The 26,631-nt window shown below is 39.4% G+C and overlaps 1 protein-coding gene across 3 annotated transcripts in view; it reads right to left on the bottom strand.

Moving 5' to 3' along the window:
- LOC121949902 (guanine nucleotide-binding protein G(o) subunit alpha) overlaps positions 1 to 26,631 on the bottom strand; it is a 144,991-nt gene that overhangs the window by 84,154 nt on the left and 34,206 nt on the right. For all 3 annotated transcript variants that reach the window (XM_088079730.1, XM_042495737.2, XM_042495736.2), the window contains one exon: positions 10,054 to 10,195. In XM_088079730.1, the coding sequence (XP_087935856.1) occupies positions 10,054 to 10,195 (142 nt within the window). The remainder of the gene's footprint in view (positions 1 to 10,053; positions 10,196 to 26,631) is intronic.

Below are 26,631 nucleotides of genomic sequence, written 5' to 3' on the forward strand. Positions count from 1 at the left end.
GGAAGCTGTGTCCATACAATGACCTTCTTAACCTGGTTGGAGGGAATCTATAATCACACACACACCCGATTCAAAGCTTCTGATCCATAACTTTGTGTGTGTGTGTGTCACATGTTCAAGCACACACACACACACACACACACACACACACACACACACACACACACACACACGTTGACACTATGGACACACATGTTAAGAGCTGATGTAGTGTCATATAGTTGTCTGTTGTCACATGCAGCATCACCCATGTCTGACTCATCCATGCAGTTAGTTTGCTCATATCAGCGTTTAAAGGTTAAAGTCAGTATAATGGTAAACAGGTGTCCCCTGTCAAACTGTTACAAAAAAAAAATAAAAAATAGGTCAAACAAAAGTTTTTCGGGTCAGTCCACAACAGAGCAGCCAAAACTGGTTTGGGAATTATTTTTAGCAGTGGAGCTGGATTTAAATTTTTTAACTTTTGCTGTAAGCATCACCAGCAGTCACTAGGCTCCTGGATAATTTAACACAAACTACTGAAGTTTGTTGCTTGGTATGTGAAATGGCATAAAATAGAGCAATGAGTATTATCATTAGTGATGGAGCATATGGTTGCAATCAGAGACAAAATGTAATACTATACAGTGGTTTCAAATAGATTTTTAAAAATGTATTAATTAATGCATTCCTGTTGCAGGATCTGTAGACATGAAAAGACAATTAAATGCCAGTTTTGCTCTGCCATGGTCAGACAAAGACATTTTTCCCAGCTGAAAACGCCAGGCGCTCATCAGGAAACGCCCAGCTCGGAGCGTTTGAGAGCACTTTGGAAGCACAGTGTTTTGGTTTTTTTTGTCAGCTGAAAAGCTTTACTTGCATCAGGTTGCTATGATACAGAATATCTGTGGAAGTAAACATGTCGGCTCAAGGTAGAGTACCTGCTTTAGATGAGGGGGAGGCTGAGCCATGCAGAGAGGATGGACCCGCTGGACTGTGTGGGTTCATGGAGTAAATATATATATTTAAAGTAACTATTTTTCTTTGGCCCTGATGCTGACCGCTGCTGCTATTACTATAAGTCAAACTTCACATTATTACACATTTAATTATCGTTGTCACATACATGCATGTAACATACTCATATTTCTGTTACTATTATTTGTCATTATTGTTAATATTGCTGTTGTTGCTCTGCATCTCTCTCTGTGAATCATTCTGTCATATGGTTCACTGTAACCGTATTATGTTGATCCTTTCTTTCCACACTACATCTATTGCGGGCCTGTCGTCCTGGAGGAGGGATCCCTCCTCAGTTCTTCCTGAGGTTTCTACCTTTTTTTCCCCCCCGTTAACGGGTTTTTGAGGGCAGCTTTTCCTCATCTAAGGAGTCTACGGACAGAGGGATGTTGGATGCCGTCAAGCTCAAGTGATCTTTTAAATCTCCTTAATTGTTGCAGTTCTAAACCAAAACCAGCAATGTCGAACGAAACTTTCCAACTTGCCCAGCCTCTCTGTTGCTCTCATCCCAAGACCAATGTTTCTGCTAAAGTCGGATCTTTAAATAATACATACATAATATTTTTTAAGACTAAATAATTTAAACAGCTGGGAAATGCAGATTTTAGTAACTGTAAGTAAAAGAGGAGGAATCACAACATTTGTCAGGGACTTTTTTCAGCCGCGCACCAGTACAAATATAGTGCTCTAGTGAGCATTTACATAAGCAGGATGCTCTATGTGAGTCAAAATAAACCACATGGCCTGTGTTTATTGTTAGATAGAAACATGTCACCCAATGAAACAGTGATGTGTTTTTAATAGTTGTGGAGAAACAATAGAGCTTTACGGAAAGAGGAGTATAATACATGTCAGGCGGGGGATACACTTACAATACATGTTAATAGGCGCCATCTTTACGTGGGATTTGTTGACAGTAAGAATATATAGAATAACACCAGGCTTATCCTTTAAGCTCTGAATGACTGTTTCTTACAGCAATGTTTGTTTGGTCTAAATACAGTTGCTAAATGTTTGCGTTCAACAATGAGCACAGATAAAACCCTTCAGGGCCTTTGTCAATCATGTTGTTTAGTCAATGCATAGCTTTAAGACTGCAATATTTGGCTTCCTTGTGCAATATTTTAAACAAATGAAAATGGTTGCATGATGTGGAGTGCCGAAACTATATAGGAAACCTGTCGTGCTTTACCTAAACTACACTTAAGTGAGCCCATGTGCAGGTTGTTTTATTCTTTAACGAGCAGAGGGAACGTTATTATCAGAGGGGCGTTGTTCACATACTCACGTTTACCACACACACACACACACACACACACACACACACACACACACACACACACACACACACACACACACAGAGACTAACCCATGAGAATAACTAGTTGGTTTCCACAACAGGCAGCAACCTGTCTGCCAGCCCCCCCCCCCCCCCCTCTCTCTCTGTCTGTCTCTCTCTCTCCGTCTGTCCCTTCATCTCGTCTCTCTGTTCCTTCCATCTCCCTCTTGTCTTCCCCCCTCCCTCCCTTCAAGAGTCCATTGAGACACAAAGTGTTTTTCTGATGTCAGCTGTTGTGTGTGTGTGCGTGCATGTGCGTGCTCTCGAACAGCAGCTGCGGCCTTCATTTCCTTCTCTTCCTCAGTGCTTCTATCATAAAATTGTGTATTAGATGCCACAATAACAACTGTAATGATGAGTGGAGAGAGATAAAGCACATGGATCTGACCAATTAGAATATTGTTGATGGTCACGCCCAAAAAGCATATTTTCTGTTATTTAAAAAAATGGAAAAAAAAATAGTTACATGATAAAATGTTCAGGTTTCTACACCACCTCCAGGTTCTGCTTTATGTATAGTGTGTGTGTGTGTGTGTGTGTGTATGTATGTGCCTGTCTACCACTGTCCCAATCCTGCCTCCACCTTTTAATATTTCGACGGGCAAGTCTATTGACATCGAACAAATAAGGTCGTGCATGCATGCCCACACATAACGTGACGCTGGTAAATTTTTACCCAAAGAATTGTGTGGATGCATTGAAGCAATTAGTGTATAGAAAATGGAGCCTAAGGCCAGTGCATCAGTAATGTACACAGTGGCACACACTCAAAAGGAAAAATAAATAAATAAGTCTATGCTATTGCTCGAGGCTCGCTCTTAAGATCCACTAAAGCTATTCAGAGTCGGTACTAAAGATTAAATTGCACTTCTGTATAAGCAGTACAGTCGAGGAGAAAAAAAAGCTCTTCTGTGTGCCCTGACAATTTACTGAAGTGTAAAGATAATGTTGAGGAGATATATAAGCAGGCTGATTTGTTTTTGCAAGCCAAATTTTGTATTAAGTCTCAAACGGAGACGTTTTCTATGAATGGAGGTTGATCAACGTCTAGATATTCTTAAGAATAAAAAGTTGCTGCTCTTTTTTTGAAAGGGTGTATTTACATTATTATGCTATCTTATTATCATTATATCAGTGGCATAAAATGGTCTCATAATGACAATAATATTGTTTATCGCAATAAATTCTGGGACAATATACAATATATCATCTAACAAAGCAGTTATTGGTTAGTGGTTAGTGGTTTTTGGTTTTTGGTTTTGGAGCGGCCCATCCAAACTATGTTTTAATATGTGACTTATATTTTACTACAAGAAATCCAGAAGTTGACAGGCCTGCTGTACCTAGTTACAGTTGCCAAGCTTCTGGAAAATTGCTGCTCAGTAATGAGGCTAAGCAAACACTCAATTAGCAATTGATTAAAGTCACTCAGAATCTGACCAAAATGAAAAGAAAAAATGAGTATAGTTTAGATTAGCTTTATGGAGATTTAACAGTTATTCAAATTCTCTTGCAGCAATTTATTCTGTTTGAAACCTGAGTGAAAAGTGCTTGAAGATTCATACAGCAGTGACAACGCACAGTCTATTTCAAGCCCACTATCATTGTGTGAGAGTGTGTGTTATGCCTGTGTGTGTGTGTGTGTGTGTGTGTGTGTGTCACATCGCCCTTGGACATGGGCTTGCGGAATGTGTTGAGAGCAAGGCAAAACACCAGGTTGCCACAGCAACTAGACAAGGCCGTGGATAGAGATGTGGGGGGTTTGTTATCAGAAGACGAGGGGAGATGAAGGTAAGGGGAGAAAAAAACTTAAGACAGGTGGAGATGAATATTTGTGACCAATGTGCTGTAATAAAAGAGAGAAAGAGAGAGTGACAGAAAGACATAAAGCAAAAATGGCAGGAAAGTGTGAAAAGTTAAAGAATTTTTTTAAACATATTTTACGTTTAACATCTGCATCATCCGCAGCTGCAAAATATCTTTAAATTCTGAAGTGTATGAATAGTGGGTATACTCCTCATCCTTTATACATGTGAGAATATCTCAAAGTCCTCTGGTTACTTTGAGAGGAAGTCAGATGTAGATTGTAGTTTAAACACAGTGTAGTCTGGTCTCTCTCTCTCTGTTTCTTATCCACTCTTGTCACATTCTCTCTTAAATAATCTCCTTTCCTTCCTCTTTTTAGCTTTCATATAAACTACAATGCGTCTCTCTTCTTTAACGCTTTCTTTTATTTTTCTCTGTCCCCCTTCTGTCATCCTTCTCCCATACGCTTGTTGCCCAGACATACCTCAATACTTTACCGGCTGTAAATAGAAACTAGTTATTACACGTAAAATGCTTTTATTTCAGCTTATTCAAAGTGACTCATTAGAGCAGAGTTAACATTACTCAGCGGCCAAACTGCTGACCCAAAACTGAGATAAATATCAGAATATAGAAATATTGCCAAATATGTGGTCAAATTTATGTTGTTGAGACCCGGGTTTGTAAAATAAGAAAAAAAAAACAAAAAGCTGCTCCTTTAACCTCCTAACCTACTCAAAAGTTAGCAAGAGATTAGTAAAAAAGAAATATCAAAATGGCCTGAAAATGAATAATAAATAAAACATAATAAATAATATAAATATAATAACTCTGTAACATTTAACATTGCTCTATCTGCTCTACATCTTAAGTTGTGATATTGACGAAGAGGAGGGAAAGGAGGGTGTGGCGTATAACCTCTGACACATCGCTTATGACCACCTAAACAACACACACACACACACACACACACACACACACACACACACACAAATATCATATCCTAATCAATAGCTGTATTGTTATTTCAGCCCTCTTCTCTGAGTATCAATGGCTTCTTTGTGATTATAAATATACTGTGCCTTTGGATAAAGTCAAGGCCAGTGACACGTGTCTATTTGTGTGTGTGTGTGTGTGTGTGTGTGTGTGTGTGTGTGTGTGTGTGTGTGTGTGTGTGTGTGAGTGAGGCAGTGAGAGAAAGAGAAGAAAGAAATTTAAAGCATCTTTTTCTTTCATTGTCAAGAAAACCGAAGGCACCCCTGTAACCAATAACAGGAAAGTTTGCGGCCAGATTGACCAAACAGAGCCATCTCATTAAGTCATCACAGGATTCACTGAAGTATCATTAGTCAGTCATCATCATCATCATCATCATCATCATCATTATTATTATGCCATTAATCCTTATCATCACCAGCAACAACACACCCTTGACAACATTGTCATTACTAACAGTGTACCATTTACAACAGAACATTCATTTAAATTAAGGTCTTAATTGGGGGAAAAAAATTGCATGTAACCTCTACATTAATATATCGACTGTAGTACACTGTTTGTAACCTGCTTCTTCGCATTGTGTGTCCGTCAAAACAGTTCTTTATTCTTATTTCTTTGTTTTTTAACTCTTTGTGTGCGGAACACAATGCTACAAAACATGACAAGGAAAGAGTACTGTGCTGAGTGCTGCCCATCGGTGATGTTGTTTAGACATCTTGAGTTGTTCTGATGAAGGTCAAAGTAGACCGAAAGCTCAGAGAACAAACCAAAACTGCATAGATGTAAGTGTGCAAGTGTCTTTTCTTTAAGTTTGGACATTGAGGTGTTAAACATCTCAGTGTTAAACACTTTGCATAAAACGCTGCACGCCACCTTCACTTTTTACACAGCTGTCCAATCACAGTGGAGTTCATGCTGCTGGGCACACAGACTGGCAGGTCTCCCTGTGTGAGGGATACTCTATTTGCTTTGCTTGGGGGCCACTTTTACAAAATGACAGGAAGCCAGGGGCCAGTCGCAGCAGCCCTGAAGCAGTTACGGGGTATGCACAGGGGTTTTAAGGAACTGAGGACATTCAGGGATTACCCTGGGCTTTTTTTTACCCCTGGGTTGTCCCAAGGGGCCCTCCACTGGCATGTTTTTGATAAACAAGCCCTGTTTTCATGCTTTTAATGCACTCATGCCCCTTATTTACATTAAAAGTACGAAAAAAAGTGAATCAATTTATTACAATCTTTGGATCAGAAAATGGTTTGGGGAGCCATCTGGCACCCTACTGAGGCCAAATAAGCCAGTTAGTGTGCTTTCGCCTTCCCAGCGTCCAGAGATAGGACCAAAGCATACATTTGCAAGAATATGCCATATCATAGCAACTTTGAACAATCAAAGCACCTCTGAAAAAAAAAAAAACGCTTGGTGGACACAGCCTTATTTAAGTTACACCAATAAGAACTCAGAAAAGAGCATATTGACCAACCAATCGACCAACTGACCAAAAGGTGTCAGCATGGAAAACAGCAGCATGAAATATTCCTGCTGTCAATAACCCGTGTGAGGTTACCTTATATGAAGACGGGGTCACAAAACTTTGGATAGCAGATACAGACTATTGCTATAAATAACATAAATAGGTGTTACATATACCATCTGTTGTATATAATCCAGTATTTCCCGCTGGGTGGTGAGGGGTTTGTCATGTGATGGTGGAAAGCTTTGGCATTTAACGCACATCCAACAGAGCCAGCATTGGGCTTGTAACTGGTGTACTGCATGCACTTCATCAAAGAGGCCAAGTACTGATTGTATTTGAAGGCACTGTTTCAGTCAATCTTCAGTCTATTTGGATTGTAATCGATTTGGAGCTCCCTGCTTACCCCACAGTGAAAACAAGGTACAAAGGTATCACTAATTTAAATCCTGAAACTCTTATGGCTTGAATCATGAGAATCTGGGAACCTAAAAATGAGGCACAGGCCAGAAGAGGTTGATATAATGAAACACAGCGTCTTCACGGTCCCTATATCCCCAATTAACCTCCTTCCATCGCTCAGCATTGAGATAGAACTGATGCCCATCTGTGGATTAGACTCATAATCCTCAATTAGCGTATCATATATTGAACTTGTGTGCTTTAGGATTTAGAGGACTTAGAAGCAGGACTAACTTAGATTGGCATGATGGCACGAGCTTGACAGGTTTTGCTTGCAGCCTTTCCCATAAGGCCCTGAATCAGTGCTGGTCGACAGTTTAATAAATACATTTAAAAAGGGAGATGAAAAGCATAATTCTACCGAAACTATACCCACCAAACATATCACCGCGCTAAAGGAAGCATGCATCTACTAATGGACAAGAGGATCATGCTTGTGACAGCGTGAAATGTAAACATTAATGGCATTCGCCTCCGTTGAGCTGTAACATTAGCTAACTCAGAGGTGGTAGGACAGCAGCAGATGCACACTTGTAGCAGCCAGTAATGTAATAATGCTGGAAAATGTAATAAAACTTGTACTAAATTTTTGCTCGAAAAGGTAATAAAGCCAAATAATGTAGTAACTTGGCCAAAAATGTAACATAATTTCCTGACTGATAATAAAATAACATTTAAGATTAATAATGTGATAACATTTCAGCTGGTTCATTCTGTTCAAAATTGATTTTGTAATACAATGTAAAAAATAAAAAGGATGTTTTTTTTCTGGGAAATCTGAAGTGTGCAGGTATACAAAATTTATACTGCTGTTAGTGTTCAGAAAGCTTTGAAGGCTAATCAACGGGAAATGAATGATGGATTTTCTAGATTTAAAGCCAGCAAAAAACCCCAAAACGATGCTTTTACACTTTAAATTTTTTTAGGTATTTTTTTTTTTAAAACCACTAATAATTTACAATATTATCTGATGGGGAAAAGTTTGCATCACTTTGCGTAGTGTAAATTCTGCATTTAACTGTCCCCTGAAGCTCAAAAACTAAAAAACAAAACAAAATTAAAAAAAAGTCATTATTGCCTCTCTTTTACTATCCTAACTATAAAGCATCTGCAAACCATCAGTATGTAGCTGATACTGCTGTCGTTTCTGCCTGAGTAATTATGGCGGCACTTATTAAGGATGATACCTAAAAAAAGGAAACATATTGATGCTGATTTCACCTCTGATTATCCACCTCAAGCTGAGAGCATAACATGCGCTCCGCTGCTGAAACAGCTGCACGCTGCTGAATAGACATGTTTCACCAGTCCAGACTGGTTACATTGCAACCGCATGGGGAATGTGTGCATTAACCATTAACATAAATCTGCTATAGTCCTTGAATCATGTGCTGACAGCATTTGGCAAGGTGACAGGAGTGTCTGTCAGGCTGTAGCGCAGCTTCGTAAGGCCTTTTGATAGCTAATTACATTAAATCCAATAGCAAGTTTCTGAGAAGAAACTGCCCTACTTGTGGTGAACAGAAACATTTCATTGTAACATCTGATGCATAAGTAACAGACTTCTTTATCAGTGTGGGTAGAAAATGCTAATGTGAGGATTTCTCACCATTCTTCAGCTCTCTAAAACAAGGTGCTGCAACACTGGCTGTGACATTAACACCTCCTACAGTACATTGCATGGTTGATGTGCACATTCACCACACACACAGTCACTGTGCACAGGGTCAGGCTAACATGCACTGTAACATTGTTGTTCATGACAGATTCATTTAAAGTGAGCCAATTGAAATAATGTGATATCCTGTAGAGGTGAAACGTTCCATTGATCTGCATATTGATTAAATGAGCAACAAACACATATCATCCATGCAAAGCGTAAACATCGAGCCATAATTTGTGTAAACAGGTTATGAGAAGCGGATAAGTCAGCTAGCTTTAAAGCTAATTTATGCAATGTAAAATGCCATAGGCTTATGCTAAGAACATTAGCATGTTGTGTATGTCGAGAAACATGACTTGCAAAAGACAGTTTTTTTGTCTATGATTCTTGACAGTTATTATTGAGCTGAGTTTTATACTTTTGTGAAAAGATCTTGTTGTTAATCCATGTTTTGAGGATGTCTTTGAGTCAGATAGGAAAAAGATCACAGTTCAAATGAAAAAAAAAAATTCCAAATAGCATTCCCAAACAGAATGAAATAGTTTTAATTATTTCCAATTACATATGTTATGTTGTTTTTATCTTTTCTGGCCAAAAGCAAATAAAAGGGGTGACAGCTTCTTCTACAACTGACTGTGTTAAATGAGTGTATAATGTTGTCTCATATTGATTGCCTGCCCCTAACCTGAATCAAGATCTTGGCAGACTTTGTGATATCAGTAAATATCACATCATTGTCCAAAGTATCGATATAATACTGTATTGTGATGAAACCAGTGATTTACACCTCTAATATCCTGGCAATCCTAATACAGAGATGTGTTGGGGTTTTTTTCCAAAGAGGTCGGAGTGATGACCTGAAGCTGTTCTTTCTCTGAGACACTTTATCAGGTCCGATACAAGAGCTGGACTCCCGGTGCGCTGGTTGAAAGACAGTAACTCTGTGTAAGGCACACGGTGCCCTCTCCCTGAACTGCATCAGTTCTCATCATCATTCTTCTGGTGGCTACTTGCTGCATTCATTACTTGAAGCTCGGCATTTGGAGCTCTCGCTTTATGTTGAATGATATCTTCATTTAGCCCTGCACAGTTCACAGTTTTGGACTTGAGAATATAAACAATCTTGAGACATTTCCATCTGTGGCGGTCTTGTTTCTGTGCTACATTTCAGTGTGACTGCTTGTCATCATACACTGGGTGATAGTATTTGAAAAATTAAACGGAAATGCCGCAGTGCGTGAATGTGATTCCATTGCATGTGTCTGGTGGGCGTGTTTGGAAAAAGTGTGTGTGCGAGCATGGGGGATGAGTGCTGACCTTCCGTTCTTTGTCTCCGTACTCCAGGCCCAGTGTATCCATGGCACGGACGATGGCAGCCAGAGATTGGATGGTGTTGCTGTAAACGACAGGCTTGTACTGCTTTACGTCATCGCCAGAAAAACCGTCCTCGTGGATGATCCTAAACACACACACACACACACACAAATGTCAGTGAGTCAATCAGATTTGGCATTGCTTTTGTACACAGTCAGAGAAACTACACTCCCTTTCATACACCTTAAACAGACATACACACAACAGCACACAGGAAACAAGAAACACAGAAGTGTGTGTGTGTGTGTGTGTGTGTGTGTGTGTGTGTGTGTGTGTGTGCGTGCATGCGTGCGTGCGTGTGTGTGCTAGTGTACTATTTTGCTGATCATTTCTTTCCTTCCTGTGATCAATAATTGCAGATTGACAGATTTATATATACATGTAATGAACTGCAGTGCTCCAGTGAACATTTCATCTGGGTTGCTGCATTCTTAAGATTTATTCCACCAGGTTATTTTCTCATTTTTTTGTCACTAGAAAATAATAATAATAATAATAAGAGGGTCCCTGGTTCGGACCTTGTGTCGGCGGTCCCAGGGCGGAGTTTGCATGTTCTCCCCGTGGGTTTTTTTTCAGGTTCTCCAGCTACCTCTCACAGGTTAATTAGCTTAATTGGTGACTCTAAATTGGTGTGAGTGTGAATGGTTGTCTGTCTGTATGTGTCAGCCTTGCAACAGTCTGGCAACCTGTCCAGGATGTATTCCCACCTTTCACCCAATGTCGGCTGGGAAAGGGCCACGCTCACTGATTTTCAGGTTTTAGGACTCATTACTGGGGTTCTATGTGGACTGCCGTTATAAAAGAGACATCTGCTGACAGGACACTTCAAACTGTAACCAAGGTCACTTATGACTCGTTACATTGTGAACTTTTGATCCATAGAGGTTTTATAATTGTAAAACTTTCCTCGAGCTGAGAAAATTAATTTAAAAATCTTTGATGTCATCACAAGTTAACGTGCCGAGCAGAAACTCAGTACTGCACATATTCAGTGGGCTGCATAACCCGAACTAAACCGGGAAGCTAGAAACATTGTTGGTGTATGCACCAGGTGCCATTTTAGGATCTGGTGTCTAGTTATTAATATACATCTATGATTATTAGACAGCTAGCGATCATTACCATAGGCAACATTTTTTAGCAAACTTGGTTAAGGCAGATATCCTAAAATACAAGGCTTTAAGTTAATCCATTAAAATAATAATTAGATATTTTAGAAATGGTTATTTGCTTTCTTACATAAAGATGAGAAGACTGATAAAACTGTAATATTTTTATGGCTATAGACAGTTAGCTTAGCTTAGCAAAGACTGGAAACAGGGCGAAACAGCGAGCCTGGCTCTGTTCAAAGCCAACAAAATCTGCCCACCAGCACCCTTAAATCTCACTAACTAACAAGCTATGTTTTGTTTGGCAGGGAACAGGAATTTTCTGATTTGCCAGTTGCCTGGCAACTGCTCTGAGAAAAAAGTAATAAGCTTATTTCCCAAATGTCTGAAATATTCCTTTACTTCAGCTATCTCATACATAATGTAAAAAATTCTCTTTTGCTTCTCAAAGGACAAAGATTTGAGATTTTTGAAACAATTTCTCTTTCGAATCTAGAAAAAAATGTCCAGAAAATATGTTTTATAATTATCATAAGTATTTATTAGAAATTATGTTACAGAATTATTATTATTTTTAACCCCTTTTGAGTTTTTTTTTTCCAAGTCTTTTCACTTATTTTTTGCTAACTTTTTGGTAATTTATTTTATAGATAGCTAATAATAGGCAATTATTTTTTTAAGATATTTTTAGATTTTTAAAAAAATATTAAACCAATTGACTTGGGTTTCAAAGGGTTAATATTTCAATCATTTTCCAAAACTTTCAATTATTTTCACATATTTCATGACTTTTCCAGGTTTTCCATGAGCGTGGGAACCCTGCATTTGCGTATGTGGATGTTGTCTGTCTGAATCGCCACAGTGCTGCCCCAACCTGTATCTGTCCGCCTGTATCAGGCGACTGCTTTCTGGTGTCCTGTCTGTTGTTCTTGGCCGCCCGTCGCTCTGTCAACTCTCTCTGTTTGACTTTGTCTGATTCATCCATCTGTCCATCTGTACTTTCTGTCTGCCCGGCTAACTGTCTAACTGTGACTCTGTCTGTCGGTGTGTCCTTGTGTCGGCTGCACTGAAAGACAGCGTGACATTTAAAACAGCAGGACGGGCTGCTGCTAGCACTGTGTGCCTAAATGTCAGCTTTGCCTACTGGTTATGGATCCCCTCCCCCCCTCTCGTGCTTTTGTTGTAACCATCTTTTGTCCACCTGTGTTTCCCTCTAACCTGTTAACCCCCATTCTCCCAAAACCTTCTCCCTCTTTCAGTTACCCAACCATTCAAATACATACCAAAAAACATCTGCAATGCCCACATGATCTTACTGTAAAGACTTTTTCATTTACATTTGTGTCATGTATTTATAGGGTAAGATATAGGAAGACAACCCTCTGACAAACCAAGTCAATCTACTGTAAATCAGGGCAAGTTAGATTTTTTTTTTATTTTTATTGCCACTCCGAAAGTTCACAGCTACCATAACAACAACAATTTCAAAAATGGACAATTTTGCCCAAAAATAAAACTGAAAAATGTGCCATTTCTATAATAATAATGACAATAATAATGTTCTCAATCCTGCATATTTGATGCATTGTTTGTCATATATGATAATAAACTGAATACAGGGTTCCTGACTTTTAAAAAAAAATATTTGAGACTTTTAGGACTTATTAGGACTGCATTTTAAGACTTCATTAGCAAGGTATACAGCTTAGTAGGAATATTGATTTTCTTTTTAATGAATCAGGGGGAGAAAAAGCATCTTAAACTCCCCATTCACTGTGTACACATGCCTCTCCTGCATGACGACTTAATTACTGAATTATGATATATTAAAAAAGTGAAATTAAAGTCACTTAAGATCATAATCTTAAAAGAAGCATTCAATCTGAAAAGATCATTCATAATCTTACACAGAATGTTGTTGAAATTGCAAAGCAATGCCATGCCACTCTGAAATAATTAAAAGGGATTTCAACTAAGACATTTTAATTAGTTACTTTTCCTCTAACACATGCATGAAACAACCAAAGGCACACATACACACACACACACACACACACACACACACACACACACACACACACACACACACACACACACACCACTCTGTCTCAAAAGCATCTCTGCAGAGTGTGTCTTGTCATCTAAAAAAATCTGTGTGCAGGTTTGTGTGTGTGTGTGTGTGTGTGTGTGTGTGTGTGTGTGTGTGTGTGTGTGTGTGAGCATGTTTATGTTGTGTGTTTGTGGTGTGGGGGACAGCACGATCCCGGGCAGTGTAATGTTTCAGATCAATCAGGCAGCCTGCCAGTCCTATATAAATACACCAGGCTCCTGTTTACATCGGTGACTTTCACAGATCGCAAAAGCACAGACTAGAAATACACGGTTTATTCTTATCTATATGACGTCCACAGCAGGTAACATGTACTGCATATGTATGACTCTATACAGCACCGCTGCAGAAAACTTAAATTTTTCAGTAACTCCATATGAAGATGGCTGATTTGTAATCTTTACTCTAATGTCTCGTCTCTCACTCTGTCCTAATGACGTGCCAGCCGGACACTCTCTCTGAAATACTTCCTTCAATCTTCCCTTGCACCCGAGGTGAGACGAGGACAAACTCCTAATTGGATGCTGCAGTCTCTGCGGAAAAAGTGTGTTGAGCTGCAGATAACAAGAAAGGGGGTGATGCGTCTTTAACAGTTACACGAAACACTCATCAATAAAAACCTAAAAAATAGATTCTCTGATCTGAACTCTGGTCTAACATGAGGCATATGATGTAAGCAATGCGCATTTGCGAGGTGGTTTTGGGGGGTGACGACCGCAGATTGATTACTATCTTCCTAGAAAGTTAATCAGTCCTTATTAACTTGGGAAGAGAGGGGAAGATAGATCAAAACAGCAAGAAAAAAAAAGGTCAAAAATGTGAGGACGCAGGTGAAAACAGAAGGACAACTAGGTGACGCAAAGATTTCAGATTAGCGCCGTAGCAAGTGCTATTCGAGGTGTATCAAGGACTTGTCCTCGCGTGTGTCTCGGTGTGTGTGTTGGGTTGCCGGCCTGCTGATGTGAGCTTTCATGCATGAGGACCTTTTCTCATTACCCACTCTCCAAGCCCTTCTGTCAGCAAAGAGAGAGCGCTGTGTGTGTCGGTGTATGTGTGTGTGTGTGCGTGTGTGTCGCTGCATGTATGTGTCGGTGTGGCTGTGTGTAATTTCCCGTAGCTTTGGCACAATTTGCACGTTGACCTGAAACATAGTTTGGTTCCACACCGAGCAAGACAGATGGACGGAGAGACAAACATATGGGCAATTTAACCACGATATTATTCCACGATATGGCTGCCATTTTGGGAGCGTAGCAGGTGTTAAGCATAATGACACTAAAAAATCAATAATCACATTCAGTGATCGGTATCTGTGGTGCTAAATACCCTTTGAGAATTGATAGTCGGGACATTTTGTGAAACTGTCAAATGGAGGCCAGTCGTTCTCTACAAACGGGAAATGCTACAGGTGGTGCGTCAATCAAACTGTGACTTTGAAATGTCACTTCCAAATTCAGCTTCACAGACAGATAGCAAAATGTCCGTCTTCAGATTTAATACTCATTTTTTGCTTCCCAAAGATCTTTAAAAAGGTGTCTCATCATCATCCGCGATCTATTCAAAACTTTTCCCAGCTGTGCCGTTTTTTGCATTTCCTTTCTGCATTGCATTGTGGGAGAATAGTGTCTATAAAAGCACATTTAAAACCTGGTATCATGTATGCATGCTGTCTGGTTTGAGTGTACATTATTTTGTTACTTTCCCAAAGAAAACACAGCACATACTCTAAAACTTGCTCAGAATAAAGCAACCAATCACACGTGAGAGAGGCGGAGCTTATTATCAAGCTCTCTCTCTCAATACTACACTCTTTGTGTCTGTGGTGGTGGGCAGACAAAATGCGAAAGTACTATCTGTAGTTTGAGCATCAGTCCGACAGCCAGCTGATTTGAGCTGTGAGATCTGGCCTAAAAACAATGTTTTTAAGTTTACCAGATTGTTATAATACAAAGCTAATCGAAAAAAAAAATGGCAAAATATCTCTTAAAGCAGGGACACTCAACTTCCTGTGCTCAGGGGACACTTCTGCAAACTGACAGGACATGTCAGTGACATGTTTCTGGGATTTTAGGATATTAGGGGCTTAGCTAGCACCTCTGTCGGGGGGTGTTGGGGATCCTACGCTGGCACCTTTTTGATAAACAAGCTCTATTTCTTTTTTTTTTTTGCTTTATACTCTAAAAACTGATGTATGCTAACAAAAACAATTCCCACTGTGAATCACTCTATTTTTATTGTGATTTTTGAAATAGTTAGGGGGGAATCCGACACCCTGTCTGGGGCCAGATTAAGCCTTCAGTCCGAGTTGATTATCACTGCCTTTAATGTTAAAAAAAAAGCTGCTAATGTGACTAAGAAATTCAAGATTGTTTGTGAAGTAATGCAGCTGCCTTTAAGGCATGCACTGTGGGGGGAAATTATGTGCATCTCTGCAGAGATATTAGCATCAGCATGAGAGCTAAACCAGCTACACCGATTGGCCAGTTTATAGGAGATTAAGTAATGACGACCACCCTTCAGCACCACTCCGAGGGCCCTGGTGTGAATTAAACCGAGCTTGAAAACCTCCCACAAGGAGTCCATGTTTTCTGCACTTCATGATTGAAAGGTGCACTTCTACAACAAAATTGCCTTTACAATGCAGATTTTATTTAAAAAAAAAAAATGTAAAGTGTCCTCATCAGTTACCCTAACGTGGAACTTTTGCGTGAATGTGACTCGGGATCCTGACAGTGACGGACACACGGACGCTTAAAGCCAAACAATGTTAAAACACTGCGAGAATGACAAGTACAGAAGATCTATATCTGATTAACACAAACTGCCAGATTAAAAACTGGTGACGACAACACTGAGAGAAAGGACCTCGTAATCCATGTAAGACTTCTCTCCTGTATGTGCTTTACATACACACGCACACACTGTATCAAACACAACACGCCCGCCTCTCTCCTCTCTGTCTTCCATTATCCCCCACACTCATATTTTTATCCTCACACCTACTCATGTGAACACACACAAACACAAAGCACACCAAATGCACTGTGCAATTAGCTCTTTATCTCTGTTCTGCATTGTTGCTAGCTACCACTGTTTGTCCCGACACACACACACACACACACACACACACACGCGCGCACACACACACACACGGCCCTATGTGATTGGTTCTTCATCGCTATGCTGTGCATCCACTCACTTTGGTCTTTGTCGACAGAGCTCTTAGTCGTGACAAAATGCACGCTGACCAACTCCTGTCAACACTGCCACAGTGTGTGTGTGTGTGTGTGTGTGTGTGTGTGTGTGTGTGTGTGTGTTTAGGGGAGTGTCAGAGCAAGTGCAAAGAGTGAAGGAGAGAGAGGGGATAAAAATGTGTTGGGTGATAATGGGTATGAGACAGAGCATGAAAGAAGCAGCAGATAATTAGAAAAAAAGAAACTATAAATAACCAGAGGGGTCACTAATATAGCCCCCACCCTGACTGACACACACACACACACACACACACACACACACACACACACACACACACACACACACACACACACACACACACACACACACACACACACATGCATACACACACAATAGGGGCTTCAGCTGCTCTGTTATTTGGCTCCATTCACTTGCCATCACACCTTGAGGTCAAGCAGCAGCATCCAGAGCTCACATACTCTCACACACACCTCCAGGCTCCGGCCTCACTCCTATCTCCTTCTTTTTTCTTAAAAAACAAAACAAAACAAAAAACAGGAGACAAGTTCCCATGTCTAGCTTGCCGACTGCTAAAGGTGGACTGTTAAGGTGGACCAGCTTTTCTCGTTGTAGTGACGATCTCAGCCTCTCCTAAACAGATAATAGAGAAATGTCCGTCTGCTGAGTCTCTTCTGAGTCAAGGAGGCAATTATTGATATTAACTCAAAATGTTTTTTGCTGTTATTGATACTGTACCTGTTATGTATTGTTAAATTATTTTAGTTGGGTTAGGCTTTATTCATTAACTAACAACACAAACTATTAACGACGGTGAATGAATTCATACCGTGAAAGGCGCCATGGTAACAGATAAACTGTCTGCTAACGCTTTATTTAAAAGTCAATTAAAAGTTTTATTATAACAGTAGTTTATTCAACTTCATTCTATGGCATCAGCTACTTTATTTAACTTCACTATAACTTTAGTTCATTTAATAATTTTGAATTTTAGTAGTTCGCATTAGTTTAGAGGATATTTAAAAACATTGACTTAGAAGTTGTGCATTGTGATATAGCCTTAAAATACTACAATATTGTTTTAAAGTGACTATCTAAGACAGAGTATGTAAAAAAAATGAAACAAAGTTGAATACAATCAACAGACTTGATTTATAAATTTAAAAAAAAGGAAACAGAGGATGGTATATTGCAAAAGAGTTGTCCTTCTTATTAATTTAATAACACTGAATCATAAAGATTTCATTAGAATCTGTTGAGAGAAACCCATCGATTTACCAAAACAAAACAACAACAAAAAATCTCCCAGGAGGAAAAAGCTCATATGTTAAACCACCATGCCCTTTCTCAATCGTTACTTATATTTATATCTAACAGCCAGAATAATGTGGAGAGGCACAACCTTTCCGCTATGACGGTTTTATTCGAAGTTTCCACCCTTGCTCAGTTTTTGAGTCTAACTTTGTATCCCCTGCTGGAGAGGAGTCCTGGCTCCAGGTTTGGTCATGTGCTAATGGAGAGTTCTTGTGCCAGGGGACACAGTTGGCTCCACACTCGTTCAGGAGGGATGTTAGGAGCTGCACACACATGCGTGTAAACCCAGGCAGACAGGAGAACAGAATAATTACAGTTCAGCATTACATCTGGGAAGACCTCATTAAATCTGTCTGCCATTATCTCTCTGTTTCACTGTCACATGTTATCTCTATCTGCCTCTCTCCTCTGCCAAGTCCTCTTTCATCCCTTATTCTGTCCCCCCCTCTCTCACTCTGTATATTTCCAACCTAACATCATACTTGTTCCCTGTCAGTCTATCCAGTTCAGTGCCGTTCCCTTTCTACCCGTCTAACTCCTCATTCCTAATTACGTCTTCTATTTTTTATACCTCTTCGCCTGCTTCCTTTCCTTTTCCATTTGCAATTAACTATTAATTAAAAAACACTGCACCCTTTCTCCCTCCCCACTGACTGATTTCTACAGGGAAACATAGGTGCGCACACACACACACACACACACACACACACACACACACACACACACACACACACACACACACACACACACACCACCTGCACAGGTGCTCACCTGGCAAAGCTCAGTGTGACAGTTGCAGTGTCATAACTGTTGCCTAACTGTTAAGTAGCAGCAGGTGCACAGAGTCACGCCCAAAACCTTGCACTTAAGCATTGTAATTCAGTTATTATTATTTATGGCATTTCTGTATAAATATTTTTATGCCAAATACAGAACAAATCTCTCTTATTGGCTGGGAGTATGGAAGTATATTGTTTGTGGTAATTTTAGTCTATTTTTTACTAATTTCTTGGAAATTTGGGGGTCATGTCCTCTTACGTTGCTCATTGTCTTTTTCCCATAAATATGAAAGAAATAAAGCCCAGGTTTGAATGGGTTAAAACAAGTACAATGTAGATATGATTTCCTTTCAGCACTGCTGAAATGCATGCATGAAGTGATGTAAACGAAATACTGACTCTTGTGCATTTTCAGGTTGAACCTGCAATTACAGGAAGTGGTTGTTCCAGGAGCAGTGGATAACATCTATGTTGCAGCCTGTATAAGTCAACATGTGCTCTGCTACAGACTATTTGTGTTATTGGAAGATTGATGGAACCTCCAGACTGTTGGAGGGACTGAGACAGAGAAAGAGACAGAGAGAGAAGCAAGGCCACAGGTTTAATCAGGTTGTCCCAGATGCAAGGTCGAAATGTAATTATTCAGTTCTCCTGTCATCCCCTGTGTTCAATATTAATTACTTACTTTGAAGGATTCAAACCAAGGAAAGCCCTGCTCATCTGGTGGAAACAAACCAAAGGGAACATCCTGAATGCCAACAAGAGACAGATGGATCTGGTCTGCCTGCGGTACAGCAAATTACTCCTGTTTCTGTTATTTCTGTTATGTTAGACCAAGGCTATTCATTTAAAATCTAAACTATCCATTGAATATGGGAAAAAGAAAATCAGTTGTCATCTACTTGAATTAAATTAATTTAACTAATTACTAGGGGTGTGCCATATAATATACAATAAAAGACAGAATAATTGTTTAATAATCATACAATATAATTTAATAGGATAAGAAAAAGTCAAACGGCATCAATAAGCATGGCTGAGAGCTTATTTGCTATCCGTTACTCCTGTTTTGTACAGATTTAAGAAATTAAAAAAAAATGTATGTTTAGTTTTTTTCAATATTTGAAGGCAAACTGTTAATGCTATCATGCAAAACTAAATACTTTTTTTGTTGCAACTGTTTTTTCTTAAAATACATAATAAAGCATTTAAAAGAAAATGTTTTCTTTATTTTTTTATATCTCCAAAACATTGTTATTGCAAAAATAATCCGGAAATATTGTGACATAATTTTAGGGCCATATCGCCCACCCCTCTACTACATGTTTGACATAATTAATTCAAACTTTTTATTTGGCCATGCATACAGCGTTGCTCTAGGGATGGCAATGTTGTTCCGATGGTCGTCCCACAACTTTGGCCCAGATGGAAAAATCTCATCAGTTATTGGATGCAACACCATCAGATGTGGTACAGATATCCATAGAGCAGAGAAGATGAATCCTAAGGACTAATGATCCTCGGATTATCTCTCTAGTGCAAGCAAAAGGTCAAAATTATCACTTATCCTGAGAAATATCTCAACATCTACGGGATGGATTGGGACATCGTTTGGCACAGACATTCGGGGCTCTACTGAATGATCCCCTGACTTTTCCTTTAGTGCAACAATGAGGTTGACATTTCAAGTTTTGAGTGAAATGTCTCAACAGCTATTAGGGCTGTCAGTGTAAACGTGTCAGTTGCGATGTTTGCACATAATGCATACATTTTTTTAAAATTGCATTTATAATGGCGGATCCTGGCCAACGTCCCTCTCTGAAAGAGGCTGTACCAGGCTAAATAACACTACAAAGTTATGCTAAGTTTTTACAAGAAAAATACCATTTCACAGGGGGTCTGTTGACCTCTCACCTTAAGACATCAGAATAAAAATGGGTTTTATGGGTACTTGTAAGTCTCCCCTTTACAGATATGCTCACTTTAGGCGAGTCCCATGCAGTCTTGGGCAAAACCCATGCAGACTTTAATATGCAGTAAAAATATATGATTTTGTATTTGTATATTTCCGCATATTGTGGTACCTAAACAGTATTGAAATTGCAACCACCTATGAGCTGTGTGTGGATCAACCTGTGAAACTAAATTCAGGAAGTTAACTACAGAGCTGCTGAATGGGAGGAAACTGACTGCAGACCAGTCAAAAAATGCTGTCATTTGATTCCCAAAATGCAAAATAATGGAATTATAATAATGCAATTTAATATATATATATATATATATATATATATATATATATATATATATATATATATATATATATATATATATATATATATATATATATATAGTTGCAATGAACTATTGAAATTCAGTGAGCCCTTGTATTTTGCTACAATACATCAATTTACCCACTTAGTTCCTGTTGAAAAAATACTGAAATGGAATCTCAGAATAATATAAAAAGTAAAAAGAGTTTTTTTTTTCTGGATTTGCAGAGTGTCCAAAAAATTAAAAACATCTGTATGATGTAATGCAAAGCAATGCAATAGCCCTACTTACTTAAAAATATTCTTTTTTTGGTTAAACTATAACTTTGTCTCCTTTGTGTGTTGTACTTTGCGATGGTGTTGTATCAGACAGCACTCTGCTTTAAAGCTCTTTCTAATATTTATTCCACATGATTTACACACATTTTCAGTTGTTTTTGAAGGAGAAAAACAACTGAAAAACCTCACAACATTATGCAATCCAGGGCTACTTCATACACAGATTCAAAATTGAATCAACACATGTCCAGCAACTCATGACAAAATCACACATGTAGTATTTACTATGGAGCTGCTGGAGAGGACAAAACTGTTTCTGGTTCCTGCACATTTCTGTCCACACAAAAGTGTGATAAAAAGACAAAAATACTAACAGATTCGAACATACTCTTCCAGCTACTAACCCAGCCCCAGTCACCATCAGCTGACTTTATATCAGCTGAGTGCGGTCACTGTAACAAGACTCCTTTGTCTCGCAGCGCGTTGAACTGACATGAAATCTGCCAAATAGGTCCAACACAAAAAAAACCCACACTGACACAACAACATCAATATATGCACACAAACAGCAAAAACTGAGAGAGCACACTCGCTTGTGTATACGTGTACATGCGCACGCACACATACACACACAGTTTCTTCCTACAAAAGATCTTTGTTTTTAATGGGAAGCCCTGATTAGCGCGCGGACCACACACACACAGTCACACTGACCTGGTCTGATACAACTCCAGACCGAGAAAGAGAGCAGACAGGGTTTAGAGCAGAACAGCCTTTCATATGATCAAAAACCAACAGAGGAAGTGAAAAAAGTATGAACTTAGAGAGAGACAGAGAGATTTGCTCTGCATTCAAGACAAATTTTGTCACTACCACTCAATCGACTGCTAATGAGTTCTGACAGGATGTGATTACTGGCAGGTAGGCTAAAACGTGGCACTCCACATCTGAGAAATTAGAAATCTGCAGAGCTGTAGGGGGCTGTTTTGTAAGACTGATACAGATCAGCAATTTAAATGTATGACTATCAGCTGATCTGATACTTTTCAACAAATGGTTCCTGTTCTTCTGCACAAGATGCAACATCGAGAAGCAACAACCTCTAACTCACACCTAAAGGAAATCTATGTCTGACAGATGATTTTATCTCATTTGTGCCATGTGTGCAAAGACGTGCACCCAATCTGCAAAAAGCAGATTAAAGAAGACTAATGCTTTTCTATCAAAAATATGAATGAATGTTGCATTTGTGTCACTATCTTTAAACACTGATGACCTTTTACACCTCATTGAAACCATTCAAATGCTTTTGAATGTTTCTTTGTTTGTAGTGTTGCCTTAGTGGCAAAAGTTGGAGAAAATGTCTAAAAGCACCCAACTGTAAACATGCTATGATTGTGCAAAAAAAAAAAAAAAAGTATAAAAACATGATTTTCATGAGGTACAGGGTTGAAGAGACAATCACCAAGTGTTTACAGAGGTTACTGTTCATTTATTTGGATACTTAACATTTGTTTTTCTCAGGCTTATCTTCCTCTTTTTTCTGTAAATAATAATGTGAATTCGTAGATATATGATTTGGGGTATGTGGGTTACTGTGAGTAATTACAGTATTTGCTTAATCGATAAGACAGCTGGTTAAGTCAAATCTAATGACTTATGGAGAAGGGATGAGATTAAATAAAGTTGTACTTCTCACTCCTTTTTAAACATGTAACCCAAATCATCAACTGTTTTACAATTTCTTTTGCTTTTTGTTTATCATTGTCAATTACTTTTTTCTGTCTGTCCACTTGTTTGCATTTGCATTTCTCTATTTTCTTTTCTAACATGTTGGAAAATTTCTCAAATCAAATCAAAGAAGGTTAACAGTCACACATGAGCAAATGCACTTGAGTAATCATCGCTTGCTGAGGCGATATTCGTGCTTATGTGAGCAGAACCGGATGTGATGCACACAGAAAGCTATTTTGTTAGCTTAGGACAGCTACCTTACTTATAAATACAATGAAACGTGATGTTTTTTGGTGTGTTTTCAGTTTTCTTCTGTCAGGCAGCATCTCTCATGTGGAGTAGTTTGTATATTTCATCTGGCTGTATACGACCAAAGAAAAACTCGACTAAAATTCTACCTACTTTTCATCGAATCAACTGATCGATGTTGGAAAAAAAGAATCTACACCTCATTTCTAGATTGACTAAATCCGACCAAAGCACTGATTGTACTGTACCTTGTCGCGTTGTGTCTTTTTTTATGATCACACACTGGACACTGTAGAAGTTAACTGTATATGGTTGACGATGTCATATGCAACATAATGTTACTAAGTTTAAATATTTCTGTAATGCTGCATGCCAGCAAGAGAGCCGTCCTGCCGCCCAGTGTGATCATATTCATTTTAGAAACTTTGTGATCCAACCCTGAACTTAGTGTCTTTTTGGAGACTTTGACAAATAAATCCATCGTGATGGATCTGACATTAAATGTCTTTATCCATTTTCAGATTAAAATTAGAGTTCAAAAATGTTTCACTCTGGGTAAAACACAGCGCTCGTCACTGTCAACAGTTGTCCAATCACAGTGGTGAAGGGGCGGGACAAATACCACAAAGACCAACCGTCAGAGAGGACAAATACAAGAGGGCATTTTCAGCTGGGAAAAGACAACTTTGGTGGACACGTTATTTAAGTAACACCAGCAATTGTCTAAACATCAACCAACCATTGATCAGAAGATGACCGCCGTCGTTTTTCATGGCCAATATCGTACAATATCAGCTGGTTAAACACATCAACAATGAATGTCTCTCACACACCTCCTTCTTTGCTATTGGTCGAGGCTGCGACTTTGCCGGTCAAAGTTCACCATAGTTGAACTCCACACGATGACACGCTGCAAAGATGCGAATTTGCTTTGCAAGGAGAAGGGGATGTTCCCTTTTAGTGCAAGCTGGCACACATTCACCAACGTTAATTTCGCCCCTGTGTGACTTTACCCTGAATCCACAAAGATAGACAAAGACTGGAAAACACAGCGTGGATATCTGAAATCCCATGAAAAGAAGAAATGTGACTGAAGACTGAGTCAAAAGACGCAAGGTGAAGACAGTAAAAAAAAAAAAAAGTAGATGCGTTTAAGTGTTTACTTCATTTAATTGTGTGTGTGTGTGTCAAAGTGTGTATTCTTTGATAAAGTTTGTTTGCTGTCTGGCTGCCTATTTACAAAATGCAAATAGGATTCAAATGCTGAATACACACACTGTTATCAAAAACTGCTTGGTCGTGCCAGCGCGCGCGCACGCACACACACACACACGCGCACGCACACACACACACACACACACACACACACACACACACACACACACACACACACACACACACACACACAGAGCTATCATGAGATGTTGCCTTGCTGTTATTTCACAACTCACTGAGGCAGCCAATCAAATCATTCCGGCGATGAGCACGCCCACGGCTATATTTAACCAATGAAGGGTGACTATCTGGCTGACGGACTGTTTCAGACAACCAGTTGCAGACTGTCTCTTCACGCAACACTTGAGTTGGTGCCAACACGAGTCCCCCCTCTCTCTCGCCTCCTCCCTGCCTCTCTCATATTTTGCTCTCTAGTCTCTCTCCTTGCGTCTCACCATCCCAGAGAAAGGAGGCTAATAATTATCAAGGAGAACAGAGTCCAGAGGACAAGTACCCTTTGCACCTTGACAACCCCGTCCTCGTCTCCCTTTGTCACTTCCTCTAGCTTGCTTAATAAGTGAGAACATGTTCTTTCGCTTGCTCAAACTGGCTTCACTTCCCTCGTCTTACCTCTCCAATCTCATTCACACTCATCCTCCCGCCACCTTTTTCTCTCTCCTCCTGTTTCTTTCACACTCTCACATCACTTTACCCTTGGAGAAAGAAATTTAATTTCCCTCCCTGGTTGCTTCGGTTGGGTCTCCCTGTAGTTCTCCTCTCTTTCGTTCCCTCCTCTCCACGAGTTGTCTCGTCTTTCTCGTCATCCCTGACTTCACCAGGGGTGTAAGTCACCGGTTTCATCACGATACCATATTATATCGATTCTTTGGACAATAATACGATATTTGCCAGCATCACAAAGTCTGCCACGATATGATTTTGATTTGATTCAATTTAGGGGCCTGCGATCGATATGAGACAACATCATATGCCAATTTCACAATTTCATTTTGCCGAAATGTTTACTGAAACCTAAAACATGACTTTTGATTAAAAAAAAAAAAAAAAAAATTAAAAAAAGTTATATGATCTATGCTAAATGTTAAAAAACAACCGCTTTTAGAGTGGAAGACAAGTAACAGGCAGGTTTGCATTACAGACTTGTGGCGATAAAACACAATTGCGAGATGAATGTGGTTTTATTGAGTGATGTTATGTGACTTCTTCTCGCCTGATAACATTCCAGTAACCATGGCGATGGATGTTCAATACATTAGCAGGTTTATTTCTATTGCAACCACCACACTAGCCGTCTTTATTTCCAATCGAAGGCGACGTAGGCATGCTATGTGAGCTATAATGGAAACGCGAGCTTCTTATTCGTGGGAGCGGCCACATATGAGGGATTCTGGGAGGTGATTGCCCACGATTTCACAGAGGAATTCAAAACTTCTGGATGATCCGCTCAACTTTTTAAGAGTTATGTGATGCAATAACAGCTCTTGTAGCTCCTGCTGCATCATGAGGGAGCCAGTTCCTACTGACGAGCACATAGCCAAAGCATCATGTGACCTAGAAAAGCGAAAAAGTGTTTCCATTGCAGTTTGAAATACCACCTCATGTGAGCGTTAAAACTTTTTTGTGATTAATGTTTTGTGTTTTGTTTTTGTTTTTTTCAAAATTGACATGTTTCCATTAGGCTCATTTTATATTCACAATTTCAGTTTGCTCAGTTTGAGGATTAATGGAAACCCGCCTTTAAGCTGAAACTGAGCAGATGATGTTTACTGTTTCGTTAATTATGCGAGACGGCCGGCGTCATGTTTCCAGAGCACAGCTTTAGTTTACATATGACACATGTGCTGGCTGTTGACCTGTAGTTTCACCTAAAACAAAATGAGTGAATAACATTCTCCTCCATGTCTTTCTCTTGTATGCTTGCTATCATCTGACGCCGTTTGACAGTGACACAGAATTTCAAAATAAAGGTGCCACATAAAGACAATAACATGGGTTGATGCTTTCATGTTGCATTGATTAAACTGGATTGTTGCTCCTTAAATTGATATATTGATCCAGATGGATGGCTCTTTACACCCCTACACTTCACTTCATTAGACTTCCAGTTTCTTTCAGCTCAGTACCGTCCATGCCCACTTGCAGACTGCTCCTCTTTCTTTCTCACTATGCCCAGGGCGTTTATTCCCTTTCATTTCCCCTTTCTGTGTTCCTCCATCTATAACCCCCCT

This window comes from Plectropomus leopardus, chromosome 7 (genome assembly GCF_026936395.1).
Source record: "Plectropomus leopardus strain MGB_pleo_1.0 chromosome 7, ASM2693639v1, whole genome shotgun sequence".
Classification (NCBI taxonomy): Eukaryota; Metazoa; Chordata; class Actinopteri; order Perciformes; family Serranidae; genus Plectropomus; species Plectropomus leopardus.